Below are 26762 nucleotides of genomic sequence, written 5' to 3'. Positions count from 1 at the left end.
CCTCTCCCCTGGAGCAAGGTGGGTGGAGATTCTTTCGAAGAGCCTGGTAGTGTGGGACTTTATACTGAAATATCAATTAAAATTCGAAACTTTTGATTTTCCTCACAGATTTACCATCAAGTGACTGGAAGATATGCAGCTTACCACGATCTTCCAGTGTCTTAAATCAGCAACCAAATATGGAAAAGCTCTTCACAACAATGTTGAAAAATTATTTTTCTACTTAATGGCTAAAATTATTTAATTAAAAAAATCAGGGAATAGGTAAATCACTTTGTTGCCTTTAAACTGTCATTGGAATTAACTCAAAGAATGAAAGAAGGAACAAAAAAACTAATCCATGTGTGGTGCTCATTTTAGGCACATCTGAAATGGACTTAATGACTAAAAGATCTATGCTGTTAATTTTGGAAAGGGTTTCTTCTAAAAACTCTGAGTACAGTGTTAATGATAGCTTGGACAACATTAAGTTCTTAGAGGGAAAAAAAAAATGTTAAACTGCCCAAGAGCATGCTGAAGCAAAAAAAAAAAAAAAAAAAAAAAATCCTTGAACAACTGCTATACTCTGATGAGTCCCAGAGTCACTGATTTGGCACTAATTTCCTCCCATGAAAACCTGTCTTTAAATTTTGCAATGGATATGCTCTTTTATTAAGTGTTTTGCTAATGAAATTTTTGTTATTGTTATATGAAACTTTGAATATCATTGAATTTTTTTAAAATAAAGTCCCTGCAATTGTTCATTTAAAAAAAATTTTTTTATTGCTACAAAGACATGTTGAAAAGTTAATCCATTAAACATACTGAGGTTTTGCCCATGACTTCCTGAATCTCTCTAATAAATTCCATGAGTATATTTCTTAGAGAAAGCACCTCAGTAGATTATTAATGAGTACAGCTTATGTATATGTTCTGAAACTCTTAAGATTTTCTGGCGTATTGAATAAGGGGAAGAACGGCAAACACGAACATAGTGCTCATTATGTGCCTGGCACTGTTCTACATACATATTTCAACTTATTTAATCCTTGTTAATACTTATAACCGTAAGGTAAGTACAGTAAGGTTTTTAGTCCTTATAACAATAAGTACTAATATTACCATCCTTATTATACAAGTAGGAGCCTGGGTGGCTCAGGCTGTTGGCTATTAACCCAAAAGTTGGTGGTTCAAACTTGCCCAGCTGCTTTGCAGAAGAAAGGCCTGGCAATTTGCTTCCATAAAGATGACAGCAAAGAAAGCCCTAGGGAGCAGAGTATCTGTAACACATGGGGTTGCCATGAGTCAGGTGGGGCGATTCAATGGCAGCTAACAACAACAATATTATACAGGTGAGGGAGTAAGGCCCAGAAAATTTAAGCCCTGGTAGCACAGTGGTTAAAGCACTTGACTACTAACCAAAAGGTCTGTAGTTCGAACCCACCAGCCGCTCCACAAGAGAAAGTTGTGGCTTCCATAAAGATTTATAGCCTAGGAAACCCTATGCCGCAGTTCTACCCTGTCCTGTAGGGCTGCTGTGAGTCGGAATTGACTTGATGGCAGTGGGTTTGGTTTTTTGTTTTGTTTTGTTTTGTTTTGTTTTGGTTTTGGTTTTTGCCAGAGGGCACAGGGCTAGAAATTAGCAGAGTCAAGAATAAAGCCCAGGCGGCAGTCTGGCTCCTGAGTCTGCTCTTCACCTGTGTGCATAAGTGCTCTCCGTACATACAAATAATAAAAAATAGGTGCACATAAACAGCTCAGTCTGGGAATGGTAATTTGCTTTGTTGTCTGTGAGTTTCTGTGTTCTCTGTCTCTCCCAGCCTCCCTCCCACCTCCACCTTTTTTGCTTGCTAGCATCTCTACCACATTATAGAACCCAAGTTTCCTTAAATGGTGATTTTCATCAAGAGTTAGTCATTTTTTCCTCCCTGAACAACTGCCCAGCTATGCATGTGCAAAAACCCTGAACTGGGAGTCAGAAGTTTTGATATCCTCTTCCCATCTACTCAGATCTAGCCCAAACCCTGCCAGTGTGACCTTGGTCCAGTCAGCTTGTGTTTCTTGACCTCAGTATCTTCAACTGTAGAACAGAAGTATTGTGATAGGTCATATCAAGGTTCTTTCAGACCTAATATTTTATTACTCTAAGGATAATTATAACAAATCCAAGAAAATGTTTTATGGCTATTAAGAGAAAATACTTTGGTACTAATCTAAATTAAAATTCACCTCTCTGTAGTCAGTTAAATAAGTCCCTCAAAGCACCTAACTGTGAATGAAGTGACTAAAATAAGGCATAAAAGAGCTCTGCTTTTCCCCAGTGCCTTAGCAGGATGCTGACCCTTAACTTGGGCCTTTGGATATGGTCATTGACTCTGAATGCCATATCCGACTTCATAATATGCTGGCCTAGGTGCCCACCAACGCAAGTGGCCGGTCACCTTTGAAGAAGGAACATTACAGAAAAATAATTACTTTCCCTTACCTTTGAAGCTATTCCAGTTTCACAGGGGTTTCTGTTTTCTTCCCGTTAAACCCAGCTGGTCGTTTTAGTTGATCAAGTGAACAGGCATCATTATCTTCAATTTTAGTTTATATGAGGCATCCACGGAAATTGACCTCTGCGGACCATTATAGGTTCACATAGGAAATTAAGACTGGTGAGTCCCTCAGATCGGTTAGAGCGAGGCCGAGGAGCATGGCCCGATCCAAAGATAAGTAATGCTGTTTTTCGGGGGACAGTTTCTTCCAAGGACTGTGGGTGCTTCATCAGGGATGTCTGCCCCTTCTTACCTGGCTCTTGAAATCAGATGTAACATAGACGACTTTAACAGGAAGACCCTGGTAAATGTTGATTGCTGTGAAAACGTCAGAGGAAGAGGTCATTTCTGAGGTGACCGTGATTTACTCCAAGCAGATTCGTGTGCTTTAGAACATCGGGAGCAGATGCTTTATACAATCAGAAAATGAGCTGCTGTGTTCTGTGTTTGAAGCTTCTAAGTCAATAAAAACAACCGCCCACAAATTTTTGGAATTGTTCAATAAAGCACATTAGGCCTTAATGTTATTTTTTAAATAGTCGCCTAACTTAGGGGCTTAAATGAGACCTTAGAGAATATCTAGCTCAACCCCAATCATTTTTTACATGAAAAAAGAAATTCAAGTGGGGAAGTACTTGTGCAAGGTCACATAGAAAGTCAGAGCTGAGACCAGAACCCAGATCGTCACTGCACCATGAAATGTTTTGTAAGAGATAGCCAGGCCTATGAAGTTAAAGTTTTCTTCCTTTGTCAGCATGTAAACTTCAGACTTTCAAAAGACTCACTTGTGCCAGTAGAAGTCTTCAGAATGGTGTTTTAGAGAAGACCAACCATCTAAATTTAGCCCAAACGATAGTGTGGTTAATTTCATCTCTTAGAATTTCTTGGCAGTTTCATAGAGAGCCCAAGGATAGAATAGATAAAATATATTTCTATTCCATCCTACTTTGTAGTGCCAAAATATATTAAAGAAAAGTATACCCTAGCTAAGAACTAATATTTTGTACAGATTCTTTCTTCTGATTCTACTGTTCTAAACTAAGCCCAAAAGCCTGAATTTTTGAATTTTGAGTAATCTCTAAAATTAAAAAAAGAAAAATTAAATAAACTAAAAGAATTTTTTTTTTTTTAATTGAATATTGCTTTACTTATATAAACTATCATCTGGGGGCTTGCTTGGATTCTAGTTTGTCTACAAATCACAAAAGTTTCATGACTGCAGTATCTTTACCTCATTCTGGATTATTTCAACACTAAGAGGAAATTTAAACAAATCAGTTCACATGGCAACTAGCATCTTAGAAGGCTTGTGCAAAAGTACAAACTGTTATAGATATCTGGAAGTGTATCTTCACAGCAGCGTGATACAGTCTCTGTCCTGACTGAGAAACAGTTTGTGGTAGCATACATATATGTCATACAATATCTCAATCAATGTCTTTGGAAAAATCAGTTTACTCTGTTAGGACAGAGGAAAGCCACCATTAATTTTTCTTCCATCAACCTGACAATTTTTTTTTTTTCTGACGCAACAATAGGGCCAGAGTGCAGAGATATAAAGGAGAAGAAAGGATTTGAATAGATCTTACCTTTAAAGGAAATGAAATATTTTACCTATTTTGGCACTTGGAAAAAGGTGTGAGGTGAAATCAATTTCTACATTTGTTTTCCTGTTCTCAGGATTCTTGCCTCTCAAAGGAAAATGTGTATATTACATCTATCACCAAATGATCCTTTCCAGAAATGACCACAGGTAACATCTGGCTGATATATAAAATACATAGTAAAAATAATCATTTTTAATTAACTAAAACCTGCTCAGGAGAGAGAACCAGAAGAATATCCATCTGGTCAGTTCCATTTAATAGGGCAAATGAGGATCAGAATGTTTAATTCAATATATGTGAAATACTTAGTGACCTTACAATGAACTAAAACTTTATTAGGAAGAAGAACAGGAGTGAGGAGGAGGAATTAGAATATCTACAGAGGACAGACATATAATTTGATTTTTTTTTTAAAGTATATCTCATATTGTAAAATATACGTGGTTTTTTTTTTATATAAGAAACCTAGATTTTGTGGCATTAATTTTGATGGTTCAGTGTCAAGAAATGTTTTTCAATTCATTTGAACAATAAAATGAGGTTACACTTTATTCCGAAGATTGACAAGGAGGATGGAGAGTTTTAAAATGTGGTTATAAGAAAAGGAAAAAGGAACCGGAATTATTTAGTCTGAGAAGGGTAAATAATTTAGATCGAAGGGTACTTAATGCCTGACAGTCTCAGGAAAAGTTACTTCTATATTAGATCTTAACGTCCCTGGGTAACGCAAGCGGTTTGCACTCAACTACTAACATAATGGTGATTTGAACCTACCAAGCAGCGCTGCGAAAGAAAGACCTGGCCATCTGCTGCCATAAAGATAACAGCCAAGAAAACTCTGAAGCAGTTCTACTCTGTAACACATGGAGGTCATCTGAGTCAAAATTGGCTTGAGAGCAGTAAGTTATCTCCTCTGAATAGGAAGAAATGAATTTACGTGGCATGGAGCCCTAGTGGCGAAGTAGTTAAGAGCTTGGCTGCTAACCAAAAGGTCAGCAGTTCAAATCCACCAGCCTCTCCTTGGACACTCTATGGGACAGTTCTACTCTATCCTATAGGGTCGCTATGAGTTGGAATCGACTCAACAGCAACAGGTTTTTTTGGTTTGGTGAAGTTAGTTCTCAGGAATGCGTTAAGAGGGTGTATCTTGCTATTCCTTTCTCAGAAGATTCTTCTTTGATTGGAGTGGTTTACTTGTGGTGCCAAAGAAAGTGGTTCTCAAACTTTAGCTTACATTACGATCACTAGGAGAGCTTGTAAAACAGAATGGGTGGGCCCCCACTCCCAGAATTTTTAACTCAGCAGGTCTGCTGTGGAGCTTGAGAATTTGCATTTCTAACAAGTTCCCAGGTGATACTGATGCTGCTGGTCCAGGAACCACACTTGAGAACTACTGGATGGGAAGCCTTGTACTCCATACCTAGATGTACGGTTCCAAAGTAAATGCACCCATTAAACAGTAAAATCCACCAGCTGCAGCACTTCCTTATCATGAAACTTAAGGCTAAATATTTATATTCTATGGCTCTCATAAGCGAGAACAATGGAAATGACCTTATCCCTTAATCTTTTTATTGTAGGCAGTGAGCTTGATTAAGCTCTGGAGCCTAGAAGAAACATTTTAGACGAGTTTAGAGACATTATCCACAAAATCTCCAAAGGATCTCAGCAAGCTGTAAAAGTAAGCTTCAGCTGTATTTGATTTTACCTATTTGGAATGCTTTAACTTTTGGTGATTCCGGTATAGTTGTACTTAAAACCAAGACCTATTTTAATGGAGTCCGTTCTTTAACTTACACTTGGGATAGATGTTCTTGAGAAAGGGATATTTCACAGATATTTAGTTTCTTAGTTTGAAGCTAGTGTGTAGGTGATCTCTAGACTTGGGAGCTCATGAAAATTTTTTTACTTTGAAAGCACGTTGAATATATTACAGATGATCCAGGATGGATCAGATGGTCAGATAGCTGAACATAGGAGGAACCAACCAGCAATAATGCCCAAACCGCCATTTAGGACTGTTCTGGTGAACTGCTACCACCTCTGGGCACTGGACACCAGGACCTCTGCTTTTGCTGCCCCTGTAAGCTATAGCTCTCATTTACCACAGTGGTCAAAGATTATTCTCTTCTATGTCAAACTCCTGAGTGGAGTGTCTGATTGTTGGAGACTAGGTCACATACCTGCACAGTAGCTGTAACAGAGACTGGGAAAGCAAGTTTTGGCCTTCTTGGGGCAAGTGGGACATAGTATTCAAAAGATATTGTATGTTCACTAATCATGACAGCTGTCAACTGCAGTATAACAAAGGGGTGCTGGTAGGGTGTTTTATACACTGTGATAGGAAAGGACTTATTGCCCCTCTGTTCTGGTTCTACTTCCACTCAGTCTCAGAAGCTGAACTCAAGGCAAGATCACCCCTTGTCTCTCGGGCCCATACAGTAAGTCAAAGTTCAGAAAACCAAAACCAAATCTGTTGCCAGCAAGTCGATTTTGATTCATAGTGACCCTACTGGACAGAGTAGAACTGCTCCATAGGGTTTCCAAGACTGTAATCCTTATGGAAGCAGACTGCCATATCTTTTCTCCCCTGGAGTCGCTGGTAGGTTCAAACCACCAACCATTCATTAGATAGCTGTGCTTAACCACTGGGCCACCATGACTCCTCAGAGTGAGAGGAGAGGCTCTAAATGTGCCAACAAAGGCACAAGGCCTGGGGTGGATATATGGACACAGGTTTTAAACTAGAAGATCACAAAATAAGATACTAGGATCTGGTGGCCAGTCAAATAGGGTTGTCTAGAACAAATGGAAACCCTGGTGGCGTAGTGGTTAAGTGCTACAGCTGCTAACCAAGAGGTCAGCAGTTCGAATCCACCAGGGGCTCCTTGGAAACTCTATCAGGCAGTTCTACTCTGTCCTGTAGGGCTGCTGTGAGTCGGAATCGACTCGACAGCAGTGGGTTTGGCTTTGGTTTTTTAGAACAGAGATGGTGATAGGCCCATGTGTTTTCTCTGGCGCATAGGCCTGGAGCTTGTAAAGGGACAGGGGCAGAGCAGAGAGTCTTATATTCTTTTTATTATTTCTATCCTTGAAGAGTAAGCCTGTTATAACCAGCTTTATACCCTTATAGCATCCGGCTCAGTACCTTACAAAAAGTCAGTGATCCAAATTGACTTGTTATATTAAGTAGTAACTATTATTTCACTTAAATACAGACAAGGTATGGTTATAAGATGAGACTGGTCCACAAGACAAGCATAAATAGGGCCATACAGGTAGGCACAAGTACAGCTTTGCTAAAAAAAAATTTAAAAAGTGAATGAAATTCCAAAGTAAATGCATGATACATATTTTAGAGGAGTTTTTCATAGAGTAACCATACCTTGAGTTTGATGGATTTTAGGTTTGGGGGAAAATGATATATGTTACCAACAGCTTCTGTAATTTCTGTTAAAACTTGCTGGATGAGTTGCAAATGTATGAAAAATGGTTTGGGAAAACAATTTTTATTCATTAAGCTGTTTGTTTTGATAGGTAAAAAAGCACATATCTTTTTTAAGCTATGTTTATTTCCTGTTTTGAGTGGCAGCAAAAGTAATTGCATGTTTGAAATCTTTAAAATATGCTTTAATGCTTTTAATATGACTTAAGAGCAAATGTGCCGATTTCTACCCACTGCTTAAGCCTTTCCATAGCTGAAAGTTAGTTTCACATTCCAAGCTTTACGGAACTACTTACTATGTCATAAGATTATGTCTTTTAAACTGCAGTCAGTGTCTGTACCTGGTGGACTGATTAGAGCATTTGTCACACCTAGAGCAAGGTTTTGCAAGGGAAAGATATAACATTTGTGTAAATGCTTGACTTTGAGCTTTAAAAAAATGGATATGAATATTTTTGGATAGAATAAATAGAATTATGCAAACATGGTCTTATAATAGGATTTCAGTTGGTAGATTCAATATGTATATGCCCGGTATTTATGCTGAGAATTAGTTTTCGAAATAGACTAACTGCCTTTCTAATTTAAAAACCTTTCTGTTTTAATGAGACAAGATATTAAAAAGATCCAGGTAAGGTCTATAGAATTAAGACCCAGGATCAGTCTCCAGCATTTCCTGAGCGCCTAGTAAATGTTTATTTTAAGCCATTGTGGAACGGTACTAATTAGTATGGGGTAGACACTCTTTTAATAAGTGCACAATATTTGTTAGTATGAGCTCTCTTCTGGAGCCCTGGTGGTGCAGTGGCTAAGAGCTTGGCTGCTAACCAAAAGGTTGGCAGTTCAAATCCACCAGCCGCTCCTTGGAAACCCTCTGGGGCAGTTCTGCTCTGTCTTATAGGGTCAGTATGAGTTGGAATCGACTCAGTGGCCGTGATTTTTGGTTTAGGCACTCTTCTAAGTGTTTTACATGTATTTTCTCTTTAAGCCGTACAACAAACCGTGAGATAGATAAGATTATTAGCCTCGTTTTACATATGAGTTGATGGAGGCATAGAGAAATTAAGTGACGTGTTTTAAGGTCACACATATAGCTGGAATTTGCTCTGGCTCCAGTGTTTGTGTCTTTAACTGCTGTGAAATACACTGTGCCAAGCAGGCGGGTAAAATGGAGGCCTTTGTGCCATAGTTCCAAGAAAAAAGGAAACTCACTGGAGTTACAAACTTTCAGGGGGGTAAAAACAGACCCCAAAGATCATTTAATCTAACCATCCAGCCAATGATCATGCTGTCAAGCAGTTTACGGGCTGCCATGGAGATGGGGAGAAATAGCAATGCAGGGGAATCTCTATAACGAGCTGTTAAGGGACAGAAACAATGCCCTCCTTCTAGGTTAAACATGTTATATCAAGCTTTTATTATATTTACTGCTGGGTTTTAGGATCTAGGATTTGGCCCATGGTATTTCCAAATCCTTATATAATGAGCTGTGTTACTGCAGGTTTCTACTATTATAACTGCAAATACAAAGCACACAGACACACAAAGGCATCCACCCAAGTATAAATTTACTGGAAATAGGATAAAAAATGAATTGTTGGGTTTAGGGATAATTACTGGTAGCACCAGTCTGGGTAGAGCTTGATAGGAAATGAGAATAGTTTGGAAAGATTTCAGGGGTAGTGTGGAAGTTGAGTAGAGATTCGAAGGTCAAATGGTGTGGACAGATCTCAGATGGTGAAATTTTATTATTTAGGGGGCAAAGGATGCCTATGTGCCTGATGCTTCCAATTCGTCAAAAGAAATGAATGCAGGGGATAAAAATCAGAGATGTTGTCACAGAGATCTTTTCTCCAGCTTTTTGAAGGGAGAATTAGTATTTATTTGTATTCTCAGTGCCTTGCATATAATAGTTGTAATATCATTTGTTTAATTTATTTATATGTACAAAATGCAGTATGAGCGGAGGGGAGACATGTCAGGACGTTAAGTAAAGCTTCATACAGGAGGTAATGTTGAGTATGACTAGGAATTTTGTAGGTGGAAAATGTTGGTTGTGGTGTGCATGTAGGGCATGGGGTGTGATATATGCTTAAACGCTGGTGGCGTAGTGGTTAAGTACTACAGCTGTCAGCAAAGAGGTCAGCAGTTCGAATCCACTAGGTTCTCTATGGGGCAGTTCTGCTCTGTCCTATAGGGTTGCAATGAGTTGGAACCGACTGGATGGCAGTGATTTTGGTTTTATTTTTGGTGTCTGTTTTGCATGTGAAAGAAAGCCTAGGAGCATGCCACTCCTAGTTTCTCCTCTCACTTGTCCTTTCCCAGGAAGATGGAGTGATTTACCCTATTGTTGACTATGCAATAAGGAACTGGGCATTTACATGGAGTTCAGGTCTTTCCCTTCCTCTTAGGAATGAGCCCTTTTTCCATTCTCAAAATTTAATAATGATGGCAGGCGGGTCTAGGGGAGAGCGAAAACTCTATTTGGGGAGGTCTGCAACTGTCCTGCAGTGCCTGCACCTGGGTGGATGGGTCTGTAAAGTTTTAGGGTGTAATATTAGGAGCTGATTGTTGCCATACAGTAAGCTACATTCTTCAAAATCAACTCTATTAGTAATAAAAAGAGGTAATATCTGGGGTTTTTTGCTTGCATTTTTGTTTTGTCAGTACGTTCAGAACTTGGAGAGGATTATAATTTATTGAGCTCCCTCAAGCCCCAATAGAGAAGCCAGGGATGGATATCCCTGGAAGAGAAAATAATGTGTGCAAAAGCATAGAGAACTGAAAATGCATAACGTGTTTGGGAAAGAGTCAGAATTCTGGAAATTCTTTGGGAAGTAGCTGGAAGAAAGAGCATGAAAGAGATGATTTTGAGGAAGATTTAGCATTGAATCAAGAAAGGACTTAAGTGACATACTAAAGAGTTAGACTTTATGACTCTCAAGGTATGGTCCGGAGACCCATAGGAGGTTCTCAAGAGCCTTTCAAGGGACCCGTAAATCTCTCTTATTATTATTCTTAATAATACTGAGACATTATCTAATTTTTTTACTCTCATTTTCTCATGAGCACACAGGAAAGTTTTCCAGAGGCTATATAATATGCAGTATCACAATAGTTTGAGTACAGAAGCAGGTAAAAGACTTCAGCTTCTACTATAATACAATGTCTTCTATTAAGCCAGAAGTTAAGGAGATTTGCAAAACTGTAAAGCAATTTAATGTCTTAAAATAGCTCTTTTGTCTATATTACTTCTGATAACATGCAATGAGTTTATTGTTTTAGTGATTTAAATTAAATTTTAAATTTAATTTATAATACAGTAAATATCAATAAACATAATGTACATAAGCAAAAGCTCTTTGGGGCCCTTAATAAATTTTAAGATCATGAAGGGATCCTAATACCAAAAAGCTTGAGAATGGCTGCTGTAGACAAGGGGGAGCCTTTGGAGGTTATAAAGTAGGGGCAGATTCCTACTTCTTCAAAAGTTACAAAGAATTACCATGCCCAGTGTTGCTAAAGACATGGGGAGATGAGCGTTCTTGCATTCCACTGGTAGGAATATGAATCGATACAGTCTTTAAGGAAGGTTTTTTTTGCAATATGTAGCAAAAGATTTTAAAAGTACATACCCTTTGGCTTAGGAATTTCACTTCTAAGAATTTATCCTAAGGAAATAACTGAAAAAATGTTATTAAAGTTATAAAGTCTGTATATGAATGTTTATTATAGTATTGTTTATAATGATTAAAACAGTAGAAAACAGCCAAAATGCCCATGTTTTTAGTTCTGTCGCTTTGGGGAATCATTTTACTGTCTGGGTCAGACCGAGCCTTGATTCACTTACTGAGATGGAGATTTCAGTATTTCAAGAGGCAGAGGCTGATCAAAGGATTCTCTGTGCCCTTTATTCCCTATCAAATTCCATGCCCAAATGATATCCCAGATTTACCTGCAGTACCTTCAGCTTTCTGCTTCAAGGTGAGAGTTTTTCATCCCCAAAGGGTGCTGTCACTGGAAGCTGGCATTATTCCCTCGGGACTTGGGAGAGAGCAGTTATGGGCAGAGGGCCTATGGCCACACAGCTCTCAATCTGCAGATTTGACTGGGCTGTCTTTTGTTTATGTTAGGTGCCATCAAGTCAATTTCGATTCATGGTGGCCCATGTGACAGAGTAGAACTGCCCCATAGAGTCGTCTAGGCTGTAATCTTTATGGGAACAGATCACCATGTCTTTTTCCCACGGAGCTGCTGGGTGGGTTTGAACTACCAACCTTTCGGTTAACCATTGTGCATCCAGGGCTCCATGGGCTGTGTTATGGATGAAATTGTCCACACCTCCCCTCCTTATGTGTTGCAAATCCAGCCCCTATACCTGTGATTATAATTCCATTTGGAAATGGGTTTTCTTTGTTATATATTAATGAGGCAATATTAGTGTAGGGTGTGTTTTGATCTCTTTTGAGATATAAAAGAGTAGACTGAGCAAGCAAGCAGACATGAGGGTAGATAGATGCCATGCCACATGAAGATCGCCAAGGAGCCAAGGAATATAAGATGAAAAGAGATAAGGACCTACGTCCAGAGTGGTCAAAGAGAGCCTTCCTTAAGGGCTGGCGCCCTGAATTCAGACTCCTAGCTTCCTAAACTATGAGAAAATGAATTTCTGTTCGTTAAAGCCACCCACTTGTGGTATTTCTGTTATAGCAGCACTAGATAACTAAGACAGGCTATCCTTAAGCCAAAAATAAAATTAAAAAACCCAAACCTGTTGCCACCGAGTTGATTCTGACTCATCTATAGGACAGAGTAGAACTGCCCGATAGGGTTTCCAGGGAGAGCCTGGTGGATTTGAATTGCAGACCTTTTGGTTAGAAGCCATAGCTTACTGCTACAAAATTCTGATTCCCCAATAAAATTCATTTACGTCTTCCTTTTCCAATATTTGGTATATAAAAATATGAATTTTCTCAAAACTCCTTTTAAAGATACAAATGTCAAAAATAAACAAGCAACATGCTTCATAAACTACACAGGCTTTAATCAAAGAATTTGCAGAAGTGGCTCCATTTCCAACAGTGCAAACATGCAGATTTCCTTCTCTGAGGGCAGTGATCCTTGATAATAGTAGATACTTTGTTCCCAAAGAAGGAAAAAAAACTTGCATGATTGGCACCAGAATTTTCAAGCCCATTTGGGACATCCTTGAAGAATCCCCAGCAGTAATCCAGTAATGGGGGATTGGTAAAGTTATGGTATGTAAATACAATGGGCTACTAGTAATTTCAAGAATAAAGATAGAGATGTGATTTTACTGACATGGAAAGAAGTTTACAGTAGAATGAATAGAAAAAGTTTATAATAAAGACTATGCATACTGTTCTTGTTTTAAATAAAATCTGTGTATTCTGTTGGGCTCTTCTGATTATAAAGAACAGAAACTAGGATTATGTCAAGCACCGGCAGCTTTATTATTTACATGAAGATAAGAAGAGAAATCACGGCCATGCGGTCTGACTTCATCAGAAAAGAAGAGCTGTGATCCTGCTCCACCTGTCTTAACAGTTTGTCTTACTGTGGTGGCTTGAATGTTCCTGTGAAGCTGGAAGCTATGCCACTGGTATTTCAACTACCAGCAAGGTCAACATAGTGAACAGGTTTCAGACTGAGACAGACTAGAAAGAAAGGTCTGGTGATCTACCTCTGAAAATAAGTCCATGAAAACCCAATGGCTCACGATGGTTATTGCCCGATACAGTGCTGGAAGATGTGCCCCCAGGTTAGAATGCACTGAAAATGGACAGTGGCCGCAACGGTGGGCTTGGGCACACCACTGATCTTGGGGAATGCACAGGGCCAGGCGACATTTCATTCTGTTGTACGCTTGGTCAGCCATGAGTTGGAGCCAACTCTGTGACAACTAAAAATAACAAAAAGGTGGCTGTTAAGTGGTTTAACAGCCTAGTTAATTACCAGTTAATAAACAATCTTGTTGATAATCAGGGTGGTGATTGAGGCACTAAAGAGAACTGGTACAAAGAATAAATAAGCCGTATCTGTGAAGGTATTTCCTACCACTATGAAGTCTTCAAAAATTAATCGTATGTCAAAAATAAAATCAGGTGCAACAGTCTTCAAGGTTTTTAGGTCTATCATCTGACCTTGCAAGGGCGTTAACAGATAGTGGCATGCTAAAACATACTGGCCAGGCGTTGCATGCACTTTATGTTCTCATTTAATTTTTCAACATCCTAGCACATGAGTGCTTTTATTATTCCCACTTTTATGAATGAAGAACTGAAGCTTAGAGAAACCAAGAAATAGGCTCAATGTCACATTTCTGATACGTGGGAGAGCTGGCACACACCAGTCCATTCTCTGCTCGATAGCCAGTAGTAGTCTACAGTTATGGAATAGGCCTCCTGGGCATCCCTGCTGTATTCCACCCTGGATTCATTGATTTACTCACGAAAGTGTTACTTAACTCCTACTCTATGGCACAGTGGTGAAGAGCTTGGCTGCTAACCAAACGGTTGGCAGTTCGAAACCACCAGCTGCTCCTGGGAAATTCTGTGGGGCAGTTCTTTTCTGTCCTATAGGATCACTATGAGTTGGAATCAACTCAATGTTAATGGGTTTGGTTTTGGTTTTATAGAAGATTTGGGAAAGGAGTAGATAAGGCGCTTGACTCAAGGAAATTATAGTTAAGTGGCAAAGAAAAAGCTTGAGCAAATAATCTTAGCAATAAACATAATTTCAAATTGTGTTAAGTACTATGAAGAAACTATATAAGGGACCGGGAGAAAATAAACCCAGAACTGATTGCCATCGGGTAGATTCCAACTCACAGCAATCCCATAGGTCAGAATAGAGCTGCCCCATAGGGCTTTCAAGGCTGTAAATCTTTATGGAAGCAAAGTGCCACACCTTTCTCCCACAAAGTGGCTGGTGGGTTCGAATTGCTCACCTTTTGGCTAGCAGCTGAGTGCTTAACCACTGTACCACCAGGGCCCCTTGAAGAAAATAAAGTAAGGGGATATAATTGAGGCCAGGGGTCAAAGTCTCTCCAATGAAATAACATATAAGCTGTAATCTGAAGAAGACGTGTGTTAACCAGGTAAAGATTTGGAGAATCAGAAAGAAGAATGGACAATGGCTCTGGGGTGGGCAAATTATTAGCACGTTTGAGGGTTTGAAATAAGTGCATAGAGGCCAGAGGGCAGTGAAGAAGGGGGAAGTGGAAGGAAAGGGGGCAGGAGAGCTGGGCAAGAACAGAAGGTGCAGGGCCTTTGGAGCTTTTGGAGTTTGGACTCAGGAAAGTGGAAAGCTGTGGAAGGGTTTTATGCAGAAGAATGGTATTGTCAGATCTTTAAAGGATTTTTCTGACTACTGAGTAGAGAATAGATCAGTAGAATGCAACAGTTCTTAACCAGCTTCTGCCAGGTGTGTTGATGTCTGGGATAAGGCCTCTATCTTCTGTTTTTTGAAATCTTTGAGACAGCATCCCACCTGCCCTGGAACAAACTGAACTTCAAGGTCTGTCTCTCATTCTCTTGACTACAGTAGTCTGAATGGACCATCATGGTCTCTTTGAAGATAATTTTACCTCTTTCACATGGTCATGAATTGAATTCAAATAGATCTTGTTTCCAGACGGTAGAATGACGCCTTTTGCAGTGTTGGGGCTTTGTTTTCAAAGATACGGGGCTTGGCTGGATGAGACTAGGCCAGGAGAAAAGAACTGGAATTAAATTCAGAGAAACACAAAGTCAAGGTGGGGAGAAAGCAGAGCTGATTGTTAGGTTGGAAAGAAGAAAAAAAAAGTACTTTACCATTCATCGGGATTCATGGGAGGGAATCTAGTTTGTAATATTTATGGCCAAAAAGGCAGAGGGTGTGGCTAAATAGGGGTATACCGAGGTATAGCAGGGCTTTAGCCACTTTATGAGGATTTGTGTCAAGGCTTTAGTCCCCGGAGTAAGAGGACCAGGAAGAGCAGAACAGGACAGAAAGAACCAAAGTAGCAACCCATTCTTAAGACCTGGTACATAGGAGCAAGAAGAGCCTCAGCCAAGGCAGTATATGAGATGTTCAGTGCTTTTCCAGGTTCCTGGTCCCAGGACTGAAGGGTCAGTAAAGGGTATAGGAACTCCATTGGTCAGCATCAGACTACATGGAAGAATGACTGATACTAAGCCCCGCTAGAATGCTCCCAAGAAGCATTTGACATGTCATCAGGAGGGACCATTCGCTGGAGAAGAACATCATGCTTGGTAGAGGGTCAGCGAAAGAGAGGAAAACCTTTAATGAGATGGCCTGACACGGTGGCTGCAACAATGGGCTCAAACACAGCAACGATTGTGAGGATGGCACAGAATTGGGCCACTTTTCCTTCTGTTATTCATTATGGTCACTATGAGTCGAGCCAGCTTCAGGGCACCTAACATGTACAAGTCTGTATATCCTTATGTGTGTCCTTATGTATAGCGTGTGCATGTGTATGCCTATCCGTATGTGTATATATGTATATATATATATAGTGGATGTATATGTGTGTGCATCTGTATGTGTGTTGGTAAGAGGAATGAATTGAGGCTATTTAAATACTTCTTAACTTTTTTTTTTTTAGTTCCTAAGGGAACCAAGTGCTGAAATTGTGTGTGTGTGTGGGAACAATTATTTGACTTGGCTGTGTGGTGTAGGGGAAACCCTGGGAGCATAGTGGTTAAGAGCTACGGCTGCTAACCAAAAGGTCAGTGGTTCGAATCCACCAGGTGCTCCTTGGAAACCGTATGGGGGCAGTTCTACTCTGTCCTGTAGGGTCGCTATGAGTCAGAATCGACTCGACGGTAATGGGTTTGGGTTTGACTTGGTGTGGTGTAGGAATGAAGATGAGTTGACTTACTTGTGAGCATTTGGGGAAGGCAGAAAATGGGAACTAAAGTAGATGGATGAAACCTAGAAACTGGCAGCCCATGAACCCAGGTCACATATTTGACCGACACCATTATTCCATCAATATTGAGACCTTCCCATGTAAGCAACCCGTGCTCTTCCAGAATAGATAATGCTTTTTCTTCCTCCTTAACTATTTAACCCATATCCTGCGACTAAACCACCATAGAATAAGGGCTGATAGATTATTTTTACTTTTTAAATTTTCTATTGTACTTTAGATGAAGGTTTACAGAACAAACTAGCTTCTCATTGAACAGTTAGTACACAAGTTGTTTTATGACATTGGTTAACAACCCCACAACATGTCAACACTCTCCCATCTCGACCTTGAGTTCCCTACTGTCAGCTTTCCTGTCCCCTTCTGCCTTCTAGTCCTTGCCCCTGGGCTGGTGTGTGCCGTTTTAGTGTCGTTATATGGGCCTGAGCCAGGTCTTTTTTTGTGAGGTAGAATTTTGTTCTGTGTTTTTCTCCAGCTCTGTCCAGAGCCCTGTATTGTGATCCCTGTCAGAGTAGTCAGTGGTGGTAGTCAGGAACCATCTAATTGTACTGGACTCAGACTGGTGGAGGCCATGGCAGTTGTGGTCTGTTAGTCCTTTGGACTAATCTTTCCCTTGTACCTTTAGTTTTCTTCATTCTCCCTTGCTCCCAATGGGGTGAGACCAGTAGAGTATCTTAGATGGCTGCTCACAGGCCTTTAAGGCACCAGATGCTACTCATCAAAGTAGAATAAAGAACACTTTCTTTATAAACTATGTATGCCAGTTGAGGTAGATGTTCCCCGAGACCATGGTCCCCACAGCACTCAGGCCAGCAATTCAGTCCCTCAGGGAGTTTGGATGTGTCTATGGAGCTTCCATGACCTTGCCTTACACAAGTTGTGCTGGCTTCCCTAGTATTGTGTACTGTCTTACCCTTCACTGAACTGATGGATTATTTTTTGTAAAAACAAGGCTAGCACTAAGGAGTGAGAGCCAGCCAAGGGCACTGGTTTTTCCCACAGGCTTTGGACTCAGATGGATGTCATTTGGAGTTCAAACTCTATTCATTATTAGCTTCGTGACCATAGTCACCCTCTCTAAAGCCCCAGTTTCCTTGCTAATAAAATGGGGATAATAATAGTACCTTGCCTGTTACATGATATAATACATATAAAACACCTACCAAATTATTTTTATTAACTTAATCTTCATGTAATGATTTTACATTCCAACATGCCACAGGTTGTGAATTTTGAGAGTGTGTGTGTGGTATAGTGTCACAATAGATACATTACTAGAAATTGGAAATAGTTGTATGTATTTGTGAACATAATAACAAAATAATGTCAACCTGATACATTACATTGTCTGGTTTCTTATGCTGAAGATAATGTCTGTGACATACACCTGTATTGCTGAATATACCAGGAATTTGTTTCTTTTTATTACTGAGTAATATTACCTTGTATGTATATACCATCCATATACCTTTTATCCATACACCTTTTAATGGATATTTGGGTTATTTCCACTTTAGGGCTGTTATGAATAAATCTGCCATAAACATTCTTGCCGTACAATTCTTTTTGTGGGCATATGTTTTCATTTTTTGGGGGGGTAAATACCTAGAAATGGAATTGTGGAGTCACTGTGTAGGTTATATTTAACTTTATGAGAAAATCTCAGGTCAGTTTCTAGCAATTTACTTGTGTTTTCTTTGTTTTACATACTCACCAGCCTTTGGTATTGTCAGTCTTTTTAATTTTGTCCATTTGACTGGGAGTGTAGTTACCTTCCAAACCCATTGCCATCGAGTCAATTCTGACTCATAGAGACCCTATGGGACAGAGTAGAAGTGCCCCATAGGGTTTCCAAGGAGTGCCTGGCGGATTCATACTGCCGACCTCTTGGTTAGCAGCTGTAGCTCTTAACCACTATGCCACCAGAGCTTCGGTAGTTATCTTATTGTGGCTTAATTTGCATTTCCCTGATGACTAATGATTTTGAGAATTTGCCACAGGGATTTGTTCTGCACTAAACTCTGTGTCCTCAATCAAATGGGAATACCAATAATTTAAAATCAAACACATCAACAGTGTAAAATACCTATTATACACAGTTCGCTTATTGATTTAACTTTATTCCCACTCTACTTGAATTATTATTGTACATACACCTTTAGGATATATGTTAGTGTCCGTCTCTTCCATGCATTTTTTCCCCCTCATTATTTAGCTGGATTTAGCACAAAGTAACTGCTCTCTGGGTAAAATCCCCCTGATAATTTATATGATAATCATGAAGTGGAGCCTTTCAGATTACTTAATGCCTATGTTTGGAACACGTCTTTCTTCAGGAGTGCTCAAAGCCCTCTGATGTTAATATTCACAACATCTTTGTAAAGTGGGTGGGAAGCACGGAGGAAACTGAAATTCCAGAAGGTAAAGCAACTTCACCCAGATCTTAGAGCGAACCTGTGAACTTCACACTGTCATCTGAATCACAGTCATCAGTAGTGCCACCTACCCAACCCATCCAACCAAGTTATCTCTCCATATGGGATCAGACCGCTAAGAGTTTCGAGTAAATTCGAATAACTTTCACTTCATCTGCTGCCAGAGAGTTAATATAGGCACTCCTCCCCTCCAACACACAGATCTTTCAGAAGTAAAAAGTTATCATGAGCTGTGCCATGTAGAGTCCCCATGGATTTGTGAACTGATGGTTATAAAGAGAAACAGAGTCTTTCTGCCCCATGGAAAAAGATGTGTGAGAATGCAGTAATGTAGAAAACAAGATTCAAAGAACAATGCACAAAAATCTCCTATCTTCTCATACTCACATAAATATTTTCAAACAAGAAGACTATGTGTTTTGAAAAAAACAACAAAGAAAAGGATAAGACCTCTAGCAATAAAGAAATAAAACACACCAGTGTTCCAGGTTGGTTTTTCCTGTATCTGAACATATTGCATATTTAAAGAGTCACTCTAAAGTAATGTGCCTGATGTTTAGCAAATATGCCAGATTCCACACACCCAAGGAGATGTTTTTTTTTAACTTTTTTTTTCCCTTGAAGGAGGCATCTTGGAATGTTATACACTTCATTCAATGTCCTTTTTTTACTGATAAGAAACCCTGGTGGCATAGTGGTTAAAGCTACAGCTGCTAACCAAAAGGTCGGCGGTTTGAATCCATCATGAGCTTCTTGGAAACCCCCTGGGACAGTTCTGCTCTGTCCTATGGGGTCACTATGAGTTGGAAATGACTCAATGGCAACAGGTTTGGTTTTGGGGTTTTTTTCACTGATAAAAACATTTTTGGAATTTCTATTTTGGAATTGCCTTCAGAGCCTTAGGAACATTCTTTTTTGAGTGTTTCTTCAGGACTCTGCGGCTCCATAAAAAAGTATGCTTCAAATATTCTCTCACCATTTTATTGCTTTAAGTCTTAGACTCCTTGTCCTGGATCTCTTCTTACTTCATGTCGCCACCTGATTCTGATCCTCCTAGTTTCTGAATTCATTACTCAGTCTCCTATTTGCATTTTACCTTATATGTAAGATATGATAATTAGCTCTACAATTTTCACTGTAATCTTTTCTTCTTGACCAAGTTCCTGATTTTTCCTTCTGCCTAACCTGCTTCAGGAGACTCTGGGTGGTGTAAATGGCTAGTGTGCTCAACTGCTAACCAAAAGATTGGGGATTTGAGTTCACCCAGAGGTATCTCTGAAAAAAAACCTGGCAGCCTACTTCTGAAAAATCAGCCGTTAAAAACCCTACAGAGTACGGTTCTACTCTGTCACACCTGGGGCTGCCATGAATTGAAATCTACTCGATGGCAACTGGTTTGGTTTTAAGGTACTTCAGGGAGCTCTAGATGAAACTCCCCCTGATTTAGCCTGCTAGCTGGAACAATTGCCCCAACCAACCCCTATGGATAACACACTCACTCTGTTCATCACCACTCCCCTGCCCAGCAGTGGCCAAAGACTCAGTAGTGTGATCCTTATCCTCTAATGGCAAAATTAGTATGTAAAAACAACCCAAAGCCATTTGGCACCAAATCTGGTGAAGGAAGTGTAATCTCAAGCTGTGTAAGGAAAATAGGATGAAAAAGTGGCCATAAAGTAATGAGACCGGATTCCTCCTATGGCTCTGAGTGCCACATCATCGTAGACCAGAAAATGCTGTATTCTCATGTGGCAAAGGTTCATATCTTGCTCCCATTACATGTGGTCAGCTGCACTTCTTCGTGCCATCTTCACCTGGTTGAAAGGAGCTGGCCTCCTGACAGAGGAAACAGACATGGCAAACCACACACTTACAGACACTTGGCGTGCTGCCCATAAAAAGAGCTGAAATATTGTTTGACATAGATGCTTGAAGGGAAAACTAATTTAGATTTATTAAAAAAAAGTCATTTTTTTTTTCATTTTATTTTGAACATCTTTTTGTGTGAGAGAGAGTTGTTTATGTTCCTGTCTATCTTCAGCAACTTTGAAATACTTGCGCTGTGTAAGGAAAAGCAGTGCACGGGTAAGTAAAACCAGGAACAATAGAAATACTTTAGCAGTTTCTTTTGAATAGTATATATTTTTATAGAGGCATTTATCAGTTTATTTTCCTAATTGAATTTTGTGTGAATTGATATAAAAATGAGTTTGTATTTTCCAAGTGGGGAAAAATAGATTATCCCAAATATAGAAATGTGGAAGCTGTGTCTGGTCATAGTTTATTTTCAAAGATGACATATTTGTGGAATCCCTGGCTACTGTTCATATGTTGGGGCAAGTAAAAATCCAGTGGGTAATTTGCAGTATTTCCCATGCCAGATTCACCTAAAGAACCCAACTTAAAAACAAAATAGAAACCTACTGATTTAATACAAACTTTAATGATTAGTGCCAGGATTTAGATCAATGCATAAGAGAGTCTGGTAGTTCTCCCAGCATGTGTGGGAAGGAGGCAACCATAAGAATTTATAGGGAAGGCAGGGCAGCCTGGGCAGGAAAGGGCCAGGAAGGCCGGGCAACATTGCTCTTCTGTCCATCAGCAAGGCTGGAGCATAACCGCATGGAGTGAAGAGGAGGACAGCTAAGGCAGGAAGTTCTACTGCACTTTGTCTTCCCCTGCATGCACTTAGCTCGGGGTTTCCGACAGGCAGGGGAGAAGATAGAAAGGGTACTCTGTCAAAACTCCATCATGGCAATCCTACAAAGGAAACAGATTTTAAAAGCTGCGAGAAGGATGTATGACTTCAGGGACCTTTGTGAGCCCTTTTATTAGCCTAGTACATCACCTCCCTCCCATCTTTATGCTGACAACACTCCTCAGCCCTTCTCCGGATTTCTTGTCAAACTGGGCAGCCATGTAAAATGAACAGACAAGAGCTGCGGGAAAGGGCTGATTGATTCCTGTGTATGCCTACACATTAGGAGCGATTTTATTCTGCTACAAGGTTCTCTTATGCAGTCTTCCAGTGAGGGAAACCTGGATTGTTTCTGACAACTATGTGTTTTTAAAGAGTTTTATTTTTTCTTATAATGGTGTTCCTAAGAGCATAAATCACCACATAAAGAGAATAACACACGAGCCTAAATAGCTTCACAAAAGTTACTTGAAAGTTTAGAGATGGCTCTGGTGAATGTGCTGGGCCGTCAGTCAGTAAATGGGACAGGTTTTTCAAGCTGTCTGTGTGGTTGGCTTTTCATTTCTGCTAACTTTCTTATGAATGCGATGTTTATAAGGGGCAGCTCAAACGTCACCTCCTCTGTAAAGCCGTCCCTTGATTTCTCCAAGTTCGAATTAATTTCTCCCTACTATGTATTCTAACAAGGAGCCTCGGTGACACAAATGGTCAAATGCTTGGCCACTAACCGAAAGGTTGGTGGTTCGAACCCACTCAGCGGCTCTTTGGGAGAAAAACCTAGCAGTCTGCTTCTGCAAAGATTACAGCCAAGAAAATCCTATGGGGCAGTTCTACTCTGTTGCATGGGGTTGCTATGAGTAAAAGCAACAACACCCAACAACAACATGTTTTCCAACAACAACAACATTTTTTTGCAAAAATTTAATGCACATTCACATGTTTCGTAGGCCTTATTAAGAGTCCTGAGTTGTGCAAATAGCTAAGCACTCCCTACTAGCCAAAAAGTTGGTGGTTCTAACCCACTCAGAGGCACCGTTGAAGACAGACCTGGCGATCTGCTTCAAAAGGTCCCAGGCTTGAAAATCCTATGGAGCCGTTCTACTCTGCACACATGAGGTTGCCACGTGTTGGAAATGACTCCACCACAACTAACAGCATGGGCATTATTCTAGGCACGTGGCCTCACGATTCTCTACAACAACCTTACGGTTTGTCCGCAGTGTTCTGAAGCTCGGAGTAATTAAGTGACTTGCCCAAAGTCACAGAGCTAGAAAGTGAAAGAATATGAACTTAAACCTAAATGTAGGCGGTCTGACTTCAGAGCATGCATTCATAGCTCTGCCTTCTACTTGCGTCTTTTTCATGCTTTTAACATAGCATAAAACTTTAGGAATAATCACAAGAGTAGACAGACTTTACCAGGTGTTGAGTATGGATTAGACACTGAGCCAAAAAATTTCTTGTAACCTTATTTAGTCATCAGACAAAATGTGCAGAGCAGGCTACATAATTAGCAGGACCCAGTACAAAATGAGAATGCAGGGCCCTTTGTTCAAAAATCAAGAAAATGAGTGCTGTTAAAGGTACTAAAATATAAAGCTTTTTCCTTTCTTCCACAGCCTCTCTCTTGACTTTATCACAGTGTTTTTACTGGCTTCTTAATGCCATTCTAACTAAAAATAAAATTAAAATTATTAGCAAGAGTGTTTCTATTCATCTTCATATTTATAAATGCCAGGTTTAAATGAAATATAAGAACATTTAACACTTATGTAGGAATACCAAAATCACACTATTTGTCTTTTGTAGCTCTTACATGTACGCATTTCATTCTTACCAGGTAGTGGAACACTGCAGAAAATGAACTCAGCTGTTTTTATTTCATTTCTTGAGAGGTACACATTCTACTAACACTCTCTGCTTTTGGCTTACTGATGAGTAAGGAAGAACTGAAAGAAAAGGAAGTATGGGTTGCCCTGTCTTTCCCTTTCCTTCTGTGTCATCATTTTCAGCTTGAGTGGTTGGCTAATACAGGGAAGTAACATGCAAATAGGGCTTCCTGGGTGGTGCAAACAGTTTGCACTCGTCTACTAACCTTAAGTTTGGCGGTTTGAACCCACCCAGCAGCACTGTGGAAGAAAGGCCTGGTGATATGTTTCCATAAAAGATTACAGCCACGAAAACCCTGTGGAGCTTAGTTCTACTTTGTAACACATGGGGTTGCCATGAATCAGAATCTACTTGACAGCAACAGGTAACATGCAAGTAGGAAAGGATATAAGAGGTTTCCTTTCTTGTTCATGTTTATTAGAATCCCATTGCCTTCTTTCTCTATTTCGAAGAAGCTCTGGTTCAAAGGAAAAGCACGGCAGTTCAGGTTGCCACTGTCCCTGCTTAGTCATAGACGTAACACACTCATTTTGTACTTGTTTTGAATTTCACTGAACTCTCACACATCCTGGGTCCACCAGAATCTCGTGCTCAGAGGTCATTCCTAATGGTGTATGCTAATGGCGTAGCAATGAACCGAGGCAGACACCCATATCGTGCATATCTCCTCTGCTCACGCACATGCTCCATTGTCACATTGGACTTCACTTACAAAGCACAAGTTCGAAGATAAAATTGTTAAGAATTCCAACTCAGTGACAGTGGCATTAAAGCAAGTATAAGGTCTTTCTGAGTGTGGGCCATGTGTAAGTACACAGGTTGCCTGTCCATAAGCAGCCCTGGCTATGAGGTAGTTAGTATTTTCATCTTTATTTTTAAGATGAGACGTTGATGCTGGGAGAGATTAAGTAACTTATTTAAATTCAATCAAACAAACTGGAGAAGTCTGGATTTAAACTCCAATCTGTGTGTCTTATCACAGAGCTCACAGTCTTAACTATTCAGTACTGTGGCAACTCAGCCATGCAACTGCCCATAAGCATTGGTGGGTCTTAGTGATCAAAAACAAAGTATCAATGTGTGGGTTATAAAGAGTCCAAATTGCTCTCCCTTTCTACTCATTCTCCTTTGTTGTTCTTGACTGAAGTACCTCGCTTTGTATTGTGCTTTATATTTTTCTAAATACCTTCTTTCCAAATATATTACCTCATTTGGTCATCACTGCAATCTTAGGAGAATCTTAGGGTCATGACTCATTTTGTGAGTGAGGAAATATAGCCTAGAAGTATGAAGTGACTTCCCCAAGTTACCCTCCCTGCCAGTGGCAGAGCCAAGGCTAGAGTTCTTCCCTTAACAAGTGACTTCTTGAGCAAAAACTCAAAAAACTCTTGTGAACAAGTGATAAGGGAAGGGAGAATATGGGGTCATAAAGCAAAAGGAAATTTTCTGATTTCCTCTAGGGAGCGTGATTTAGTGGAAAGAGCCAGAAAGAATGGGCTTTTATTATAGCTCTGCCGCTTATTACCCAATGCCGTCGATTAGTTGGGTAAATTTGGGAAATTCTGAGCCTGAAAATTCTCATGTGCCAAATAGGAGTGTTTATACTTACCTTAAGGATCACTGGTGGCACAGTGGTTAAGCACTCAACTGCTAACCAGAAGGTCGGAGGTTGGAACCCACCAGTGGCTCCATGGGAGAAAGATATGGCAGTCTCCTTCTGTAAAGATTACAACCCTGGAAACCCTATGGGGCAGTTCTACTGTGTCTTATAGGGCCGTTGTGAGTTGGAATCAACTCGATAGCAATGAGTTTGGGTTTTTGGTTTTTTTTTTTTATTTGTAAATATTTACCTTGAAGAACTATTCTGTCAAACGAGAAAACATCTAAAAAAAAAAAAAACCTGGGGCTCAGTAAATGTCAGTTTTCTTATCTCTACTGGTCCTTATCTACTGGTCATATAGATAGTGGAGAACTCAGCCTAACATCCTCTGTGCCAAAGATGCCATGCTGGGCAAAGGTGAATTCAAGGTGAAGGAAAAACCTGAAGTCTTATCATGTTCCATTCTTCGTCTTCACACAACATCTGCTTCTGCTTCTGTCACTTCATCAACGTTTAGGTATAAAGAAGAGGCACCATCAGGCACTACGATTAATACACAAAAGATGTGCTAAATGTGCTAGGCCATGAGCATTTCAGTCTTTGTACAATTCTGATTCAGAGATTTTGTTGTGAAGTCATTTTAAAGTATGAACTAATGGGTAGTTTGGCCATACTTACTAGAGTTGAAATCATTAATTCCTTTAGTACTGTAATAACATTGATTTAGATGAGCCTTTATAACATAGAAAGTGTATAGTATTTAGCAGTAATTAACATCCTTTAATTAGGAAGGGTTGCCAAGTAGTTTTCTCTCTTGGCTCTGTTGTAGCTAAGTGCAGCTGGAGGAAAATTAGTCACAAAGGGAACAGCTTGTGTTTTATGTTAAATTTGCCTTTATGGATTAAAAAATATTCTTTGGTATTATATTTTATCATAAAAAAGATACATTTGAATCACCAATGTTGTGAATAGTCCAAATGCCGTAGACCTTATGAATAGAACCATCTACCTAGAGATGCACAGATAGGGTATAAAATGAGTCTACAAATTTCAAATATATCTGTCCATATGTTCGTCAAGTTGTTTAAGTCTTAATATTGGCTTTGCTATTATAATGCCTCTAGAATCACAATATAAAATTTCATATTTTAATGTGCATTTATAGTAAATGCTGCTCCTTGCTAACCAGAGAGGCATTTAGGCAATTGCTGGGTATGAAAATTGCTGACATTTTCTGAATTTCAAATGACAAATGAGATGCTCCTGTCAGTTTACTGTGTAACTCCGTAGCATATGGTGCTTCTGCTGGTGGGTGTTATTTCAAAGTTTGCAAATCACACCATGAGAAAGTCCCTATGGTGGGCTCCTGGAACACTTAGCAACTGTGAATCTGAAGTGACAGTACAGAGGGAAAAGGACTAAAAAATAGCTTTTTTTTTTTTTGACAGTGAGAATACAGTACAAAGTGAAAGATAAGTTAATACAGGGAGGTGGAGGGGTAGAGACACCAATCTAGCAAAAGAAAGAAAAGAAGCCATTTTCTCTCTTATAGGATAAACCAGAAAGTCATCTAAATTCTTAAAAAAAAAAAAAAAATTCTCAAAGCAAA

At 39.7% G+C, this 26762-nt stretch overlaps 1 protein-coding gene across 1 annotated transcript in view; it reads left to right on the top strand.

Annotated features, from left to right (window-relative positions):
- The window catches only part of DERA (deoxyribose-phosphate aldolase), a 167647-nt gene extending 140885 nt beyond the window's left edge, over positions 1-26762 (top strand). The window contains exon 9 of the mRNA XM_010595188.3: positions 109-26762. Coding sequence (XP_010593490.1) covers positions 109-165 — 57 coding nt within the window. The 3' untranslated portion in view covers positions 166-26762. The remainder of the gene's footprint in view (positions 1-108) is intronic.

Source organism: Loxodonta africana, chromosome 4 (genome assembly GCF_030014295.1).
Source record: "Loxodonta africana isolate mLoxAfr1 chromosome 4, mLoxAfr1.hap2, whole genome shotgun sequence".
Taxonomy (NCBI): Eukaryota; Metazoa; Chordata; class Mammalia; order Proboscidea; family Elephantidae; genus Loxodonta; species Loxodonta africana.
This window is presented reverse-complemented; position numbering and strand designations above follow the sequence as displayed.